Genomic DNA, 8,866 nt, shown 5'->3' on the forward strand with positions numbered 1-8,866 from the left:
GTCCAAGGGAAGGAGGAAGTGGTCCCAGAAAACCAATGTGAATGTGATTGTACGTAACATCAAGGGTGCCTAATAGTGATGTACTTTTGCTTCCTGACATGCCATGCAGCTCCTGGTCTATTCTTTGAGTATCTTTGTTGATAACAATCCAAAAGAAACATGCCAATATGAACTTGTGTAGATCTGCTGTCTGGGTGTGACAAACAGTGCAGTGGATTAAAGATTTCATATTGATGCTAATTTTGGAACTAAAAGATGTTTGTGACCAGTGGAGATATCTCACCAAATATATTCATGTGAAGAAGTAGAACTTGCTAGACTAACAAAGAAGGTAATGAATTCTATAGCATGGATAGTTTATTGTGATTTTCTTGTATAAAACTGATGAAAGAAACAGAAATATAAAGTGCATCTATTACATGTGTGCATGATGTGTATCTGCTTCCATACAGTCGAGTCGCTTGATATGCTTAATGTTAGTTGTATAGTGAGAAATCTAGTCCAAATGACAGGTCATTCTCACTGAATGACAATCAGTTTCAGATGTTAAGGTTTGCATTAAAGTTTACAGATTGAGTAAATAATGAAGATATGACCTTCTAGTAAGTGTTAAAAGTGTTTTACTTCACACAGAGACACGCTGCATATAACTCCAGTCCAAAAGTGTTGTACTGTGTTTCTAGTGGTTGCAAACGTTTTGAGAAAGAAAGCTGTCAAACACCATCTACCACAGACACCTGATGCATAGTGGTGCATATATTCTAGGATGAACAAGAATGGTAATTTCAGTCAACTTACCTTTCATCTTTCTAGCTCACTCTCATAAAGGTGATAGACTGAATCTTCTTTCTGTTCCTGGGTATGTCAATGAGCAATTGGATAGCATCAGTGCAATTACAGATGAAAGAGTAATAGAAGTTGTTGAAGCCAAGAAATTCTCTTAACTTACAGTGATGAAGGCACAATCAATTCTTGAATGGCCTTCACTTTCTTCCCCAGAGGATAGATTCTTACTTTGTCATCAATTGGCCATGGAACATCAAAGGTGTATCATCAAACAAACACATTATGACTGATGACTATGCCATATTCAGTTAGGCAATTAAGGAGTAATTGAAGATGTCCATATCTGGGCTTAGATAGAAGTAATCTTCAGATGTCAACTATCAATCTCTGAAATGTCTATGCAGTGCTACAAAGCCCTAATGATGTGTACAACTTGTAGAGTTTAAGGAATGTCATGATTGCTGCCTTATGAATGTCCTCTGGCTCTACTGGGTCTAGTGGTATGCTGTGACAATGTCTATCTTGGATAAGGTTTATGTACTATTGAAAGAAGATCTGTCAAGTAACTGGAAATGTACAAATCACCAAAACAAAGCCAGACATCTGGTGTCTTCTCAAAAATCATATGTATGCTAGGCAACCAGTCAAATCAGTTACTATTGAATGGGCAAATTATGCTGAACTCAAACACAACTAAACTGTGATTAAATAATGTTTAAATGATCTGGAGTAGAGCATCTAGATCTAATTAGCTCTGCTGTTCCTCATGTCGAATGACTTGAGTATTCACAAAGGTGTTGAACCTAAATGAAGTTGCTTTCAATAACAGGGCTCACTGACTGTCTAAGGACATGTAATGTGATTTCTTGCACAGTAAAACTGGTTATGGAATCAATAATATGATGGTGCTTCATATTCACTAAAAGACCAAGAAAATCAGCCTCAATGATGGGAGCAATCAACTTTGCAATGATGAACCATCAGAACACTTGTCATAATCTTAGCACAAGTGCGCTATTTCACCACATGTAGTAATGAGAGAGTGGTCAACAGACTGAAGCAAATTGATTGTTAATATGCATTTAAGCAGATGGGCTGCTTACTTTGTACCTGTAGCTACAAAATATTGTAAACCTGTCAGTCACAAAGTAGGTAACTAATTGAGTTATAGAGAAAATCTGTCACTGCAGTTTGGGAAGCCATTTCCCTTGTTTGAAGGAGTCCTTTTCCCCCTCCAACCCATGTGAACAAGGCTTGACACATTTATGAATGTTGTCACCAATTTTCAAAGGTACCAATACTGTGAGTCTTTATGCCTGATTAAACTAGAGCTACACACAAGCACCGACATGGAGGGCTATGTGAGCAGCTACTTTCTCTGCTACTCCTGACAGAGTTGAGCTGTGAACACTTGCATATGATGTGTCAAACTCACAACATAGCACTAAGTGTTCTGGCAAGTGTGTTAATGTAGAGCAGATGATGGAACAGGGACCATAAACCATTAAAATTCAACTTAACCCAAGAAAACATGGTATATTTATTACAGTTGTTTTCAAAAAATTTTGCATCAGTTGTACCACAACTGAGTACAAACTCAAACTGCATACTTTCGAAACCAACTCCAATACTGTGAGAAGACACAGTACTGGGCTACCTTCTCATGGTTATAAATTCAGATTTACTACAGCTTATTTCATCATGGGGCTGGTCATAAGACTATAGCACATTAATTTTCAAACCTTCTTGCTATCAGATATTCTCGAAGTTGATAGATTACTAACGTACCTAGAACATGATATCACTGATGTAATTTAAAGACAGAACTAAATTGAAGAACCTTTAAGAGCTCTTATAGACCTCAAATATTTATACATATTAACTCCAAAATTAGATTCCTAGGTACTCTATGCATCTTTCTACCACTTTCAAAAGTTGGAATTGTACCCAAACATACATTATACACACACACACATACACACACACCTATTTTACATGCAAATATCCACATTATTTAAACCCAAAGTTTACCTGAATCATTTTCTTCAGTCCACTGTTTCAATATACTCACTTGGTCAGCATACCACCCACCTTCACGATGTTGGCGACTGGCTATAACAGATACTTCATTACCCACCTGTGGCCGTTGACTTCCAACAACAACATTGTATGAGAAATACACATCACCATCAATCAAGCCATGATTTCCAAATAGGTTAGTGATATAGCCTGTAAAGGTACGAGAGTTCTCCTCACAAGATTTGGTCCTCTCCCAGCTATGGGAGCGTACTACTACACCATCAACAGAACTGCTGAAGGACTGGCGTCGAGGAACATCCTCTTTCCACAGGAAATTAGCAAACTTTGTTAAGGCATTAAACATTCTGTAGACTCTGAAAACAGACATCAAAAGATATTCATCACCAAAGTTAATAATACAGAACTTCCAAAAGAACCTTTGGAAATAATAAGAAAATAGAAATGAAAAATTTTAATGAATTTAGTCATGGTTTTGCTTTATAGTAAAAAAAAAAAGTACTGTACAAGAGAGGAGTAATTACAATGGTTTGGAAATATGAATAGATGATATGAAAGAAATAGGTGGGTGGAAAAGTACTATTAGCTGGTTCATGATGGTAACTAAAAAATATAGCTTGAAAGAACTAGGATTATTGGCTGAGAGTAATAAGATGAAAAGTAACTGAAAGATTTTAGGTAAAATTGGTTAATTCTGCTAAGGCAAACCTATATTTAGAAGTAATATCAATTTATAGTCAGGTTTAAGACCATGTCATAAATACAGTGTTTGGTCAGATAGGATACAAAGCAGTTGTCAGGGATTATTACACAAGTTTTACCAACCAGTCTGTTTTTGTACAAATGAAAAGCCATTGATGAGTAGTAACATTTAAGTTTTGACATCTTAAAAGTAGTTGGTGACTGCACAGAATCCAGTCCATGTATAATTCTTGATATTGCAGTTATCAGGTCATCCCGTAAGTTCTGTCCGATTTTACCTTTTCTTATAGTGAATGAAATTTAATAGTATTTTAGAATGTCTAATGGAATTAAAAATTATTTTTATGCATTTGTGTACATTTAAACTAATTAAATATTATTTTATAGAAAAGTGGAATTAAAATTTCTGTGATTAAAACCCTTTCTAACATAGAAGTATCCAAAGAGCATTTAAGGCACATAATGCTTTATGAGTACAAAAAAGGAAACTCTGCAGCCAAAGCGACTCGAAACATACACTCAGTTTATGGCAAAGAATGCTTGAATGAAAGAACTTGCAGAAGACAGTTTGTAAAATTCAGAAGTGGAGATTTCAGCCTTGAAGATGAAGACCGAACAGGACATTCAGCTGAGTTTGATGATAAGCTCTTTGAGGCATTACTTGAAGAAAATCCTGCATTATCAGTTGAAGAATTGACAATAAAGCTTAGTTCAAACCATACAACTGTTCATCGTCATCTTCAATAATTTGGAAAGGTTCCTAAACTTGGAAAATGGGTGTCTCATGAATTATCCAAAAGCAACGGCAAATCCCAAGTTGACATCTGCTTTCTCTCCATTCTCGTGAACTCATTTCACCCATTTTTGATAGACTTGTGACTGGTGATGAAAAACGGATCTTCTATCGAAATGTTAAACATTGTAAACAGTGGCTTAGTAAAAGGGAAAAAGCTCAACCACAACCGAGAAGGGAACTCCATGGGAAAAAGGTTCTTCTCTCTATCTGGTGGGATTGCAAAGGAGCAATTCACTTTGAATCGTTACCACCTAATGCAACAATCAATGCTCAAGTCAACCGTCAGCAATTAGAGTGTTTGAACCAAGTTTTGAAGAAAAAAGGACCCGCTCTAGTGAATCGAAAAGGAGTGATGTTTCATCAGGACAATGCATGACCCCACACTGCAAAGATCACATCACAGAAGATCGAAGAGCTTGGTTGGGAAAAAATTCCTCATCCACCTTATTCTCCCGACCTTGCTCCTTCAGACTACCATATGTTTCGTAGTTTACAGAATCATTTGGAGGACATAACTTTTGCAAGCCAGGAGGAGATCGAAACTGACATTTCAGAGTTCTTCGCTTTGAAACCAAAAGAGTTTTACATTGATGGGATTAAAAAGCTTGTAAATAGATGGAAGGAAGTCATATAGATAATCAGAGAAAGTACATTGATGATTAAATTTCAATTAAATATAACATTTGATCACTTGTTTTCTCTATTCAAAATTCAGACAGAACTAATGGGATGACCTGATATTTTAGTATCTGTGCATTTTATATTTGTGTAAACCAGGTTAGAGAGAGTTTTAACTCAAATATCACTCTGGAGTGCTGTTGATGTGTCTAGATGCTTTATGACAGCACAAGTATTTCAAGAAGCTGTGGTGCTGGCAGTAGTCAAATGGAAAATGTTAATATGACAGAATTTACTTGGAAGAGTTAAGAATGGTAGCTGGAGTAACATGGGCAGGGACAGAAGATATGAAGTGTAGAGTGGTTATATATGATAATAGACACATAGGATGAGAGAATATTTGCAGTCAAAGATTAACCCTTTTGTTACCATATTTCTGTTGAAATACACTGCCTTAGTTTCAATGTTGGAAATAATGAAACAATAAAATAAGCAATCATGATTAAGCTGGTATTTGGAGTATAAATTAAAGTGAAATGTTGATGGGAATTTTGATTTAAATCACTTCAAAACAAAGTGTGTCAGAAAACCAGTGTCAGTCTTAAGCAGGTTGTTATGAAAAGGGTTAATAAACGAGTAGGAAGCCTTTTTATATATATATATAAGCATCATGGAGAGGAAATAAGGACCAAAACTATAAGGGTCTCTCTCAAAAGATGATAGATTATCAGTCATCATAACATTCATTCTGTATTAATAATTGACAATTAGTCAATAATGTCTATTCACTATCACTACTATCATACCCATCATCGATGATAATGACAGGAAGGCTCCCAAGACAACAAGGGAGCCTCTTTTGTGGTCACTCAACCTACTAGAAGTACTATTTTTAAAAAAGGAAGGGTACACTGGATAAAATAGTTGTATGAGCACTATGCCTAAAGAAATAAGAAGGAAAAAAACAGACAGTCATGGCTCAAACGCCTTTCTTCGATCTGAAACCTCTATGCAGCCACTAGACTTGCTATAAATTGCAACCAAATTTTTATCAAATCATACCCATCATTTTAAAGAAGAATACAATGGACAATATAATTCCTTGATATTCATATAAAAAGATATTAAGTTTAAGGCTGGAATCCTTTTAATTACTATTTACATACATTAATGATAGATATACAGGCAACAATGTGTGCATGGGTGGAAGAAGTTGGTCAAGACAGGTTGGTAGGTCTAAAGAGTTTCCTTTACCTAGTCACAGTTCTTATTCAGAATTACAGCACTCCTAAGTGCCCTGTTACTGATGGAATTCAAATTTACCATTCCTTAGTTCCTTTTTATTTGACATGGTTGGATGTTCTCATTCAAAATTACTACAATCTCAGAGGGATTACATTTATTGTCTCTCAGTGACAGCTTATGACAATGAAGGTAAAAGATCGAACATTATGTAGGTAGGAGAGAACATCTAGCAGCAGTCAGTGGACAGGTTAACTCCATGACTTAGATAGGGTAAGGTTTATTTACTAACGGAACTAATGGCTACTGGACAAGTATACTGTTTAGTACACCTTTTAGACATAACGGGTAAGAGAGGCAGTCGTTTACATGCCTCCTTACATTTCAATTTTCCTCCCAATCAACTAAAAGTTACACTCTTTAACAAAGAGGTAGACACAGATTAAATCAGAGAGGAGTCTGCTTGAACCAAAACAAGTGAAAAGGCTATGTGTGGCATATCACATACTATGAGATTAATTCACAAGATTAGCCCAGATTATCAACCACCTACAACTTTACACTTACATAAAAAAAAAATAGGTGATAATCATCTTACAGAGATCAACTTTAACTCTGAGTATAGATAAGTGCAGTAAAATAACTGATATACTCAAAGATTTAGACAATACTGGCATCTCATTTTAAAATAAATAAATATAATCATGAAGGTGACAAAAATGTTAAATTCCATAAGCTTTATAAGCCTATATATAGTCATTCAAGCTGCTAGAAATAACCGTAAAAATCTTCATTAAATCACACATTGCGGTCTTCAAAGCTGCTCTGGATTTTAAACATGGACTGAGGAAGTATGCTATTGTTATGCATTCTTTAGATACATAATTACGATTTCTTTTTTCATGGGAGCAGGTTACGTACACAGGAATTGTCCCTATCATTTTAACGATTATATCTGATCACGACCTACCCCATATAAAACTCAACGTTTTCAAACCTACTTTGGATCACCTCTACTATGAATCTATACAACATTCATTCACATATTTTGTTATCTTATCTAAAAAGTGAAAGTAAAACGCGAAAAACTGGTAAATGAAGAAACGAGAAATATTATGAACCAACGAAAGGGCATCTACGAAATAGCTCAACATAGTAGAAACAGCAGCCAAATCCCCCTAAATCATACCCTACCTTCTTAATTTGACAATGAAGTCTGAAACACAATATTTGGTGGGTGGTAGAAAAAGAGGGTTCGCAACAGCCTATTTTTATATCACTATTGTTATATCTAAAACGTAAGGCCGAAGGAAATCGAACCAACATTACAACTCTTACAAGCTGACAAGAAAATAAGTAAATATATATGCGGTATCAACAGGAGATAATCTGTCCGATGAGTCTATGTCAGTCGCTAAATTACCAATAACATTTTGTTCCAATATGTATCCTATACACCAATATAAATATACAGGTGTGGAATGTATGATAGTTTAGGAATCATTTTTGCTCGCCGGTCGTAGTCTTTCACTCACGTCATTAATGCCATTGAGAAGACAAACATCATAACTATTACTTGTTCTCTCGTTGTGTATCATTTATTAATAGATATTGTCAGTTTGAAAAATAATGAGAGGGTAAGAGTAAGCTGACATGTAAAAACGTCAAATTAATCAGAGAAAATAGAAAATAAATTAGCCAGCAACCTATCACCTTTCTTAAAGTGCGTCCTTCACCAAATACATACTAAAGTTCATATGCCGTGAGATGTGAGCTCAGAAGCATATACAAACAACAATGTGCATCCAAATTCCTTTATATGAGAGGGGTCTGGGTGTGAGTGCTTTTATTTCCGTAACATGTTTCTGGTTTTGCATGTGGATACGGGTAGATGAGCGCATTTTACAGGTATTCGGGTGGTCATGGTCGACCGCTGCGGCTTCGTCTGCTGCATGTAGACGACTGCCGTGGTTGGGGCTGTCGCTTATCATCTAAACCATATAAACTAGCGCCAAATGGAATTATTGATATTAAAAGAAAAATGGTAATTTTATATCTATAACAATTTCAAAAAGCAGAAAATATTTCCAATTTTTTCATGACTTCCTACAAATGGAAAAAAGAGGGCCACACTATTTCATCTCAAACAAAATACACATACTTCACTGTAAATAACCAAAAAAAAAACAAGTTATAGATAGATACACACACGCATGTAAAACGTCAGAAAATTAAATCTATTCTACGCGGTAATTAAAAAAAATACACACTACAGATATAAGAAAGATAGCATTTTTTCATTTTCCTAGTTTAACAACGTTAATTTCAATAAATTTACATTTTAAACACATATAATATGAAGGGAAGACTTGCTGTGGGTAAACTTACATATAATTCTCAGCATGAAGATGTATATATTAGTCGAGGTTAAACTTTCGGTTTACATCATTTCGCTGCTATTTGTATTTATTTCCCTTCAGTTTATACTTCCGTTTAATGTCAGAATTTCCTCCCTTGAACTTTTTTCTTCTCCTTATTTAATAAATACTTTCTTACTTATCTTCTCTTTCTGTTTATTTCATTATAACACCCCCAACTTCTTTCTTACATCATCTCTCTCTAATTTATCATCCACCTTTTTTTATATGTTATCAACCGGTGTCATATTAAAATTGTGTTTCTCAT

General features: G+C 35.2%; 1 protein-coding gene across 2 annotated transcripts in view; it reads right to left on the reverse strand.

Moving 5' to 3' along the window:
• LOC106881006 (RNA helicase Mov10l1) overlaps positions 1 to 8,764 on the reverse strand; it is a 37,805-nt gene extending 29,041 nt beyond the window's left edge. The window contains exons 1-2 of one of the 2 annotated variants that reach the window (XM_089361586.1): positions 8,570 to 8,764; positions 2,818 to 3,179 (exon numbers count right to left, since the gene is read on the reverse strand). In XM_089361586.1, coding sequence (XP_089217712.1) covers positions 2,818 to 3,169 — 352 coding nt within the window. In that variant the 5' untranslated portion in view covers positions 3,170 to 3,179; positions 8,570 to 8,764. Of the gene's footprint in view, positions 1 to 798; positions 856 to 2,817; positions 3,180 to 8,569 lie in introns of those variants that run through there. The other variant, XM_014931192.3, reaches the window with a different exon arrangement.
• Between the last annotated feature and the right edge of the window lie 102 nt (positions 8,765 to 8,866).

Source organism: Octopus bimaculoides, chromosome 1 (genome assembly GCF_046866305.1).
Source record: "Octopus bimaculoides isolate indiv1 chromosome 1, ASM4686630v1, whole genome shotgun sequence".
Lineage (NCBI taxonomy): Eukaryota > Metazoa > Mollusca > Cephalopoda > Octopoda > Octopodidae > Octopus > Octopus bimaculoides.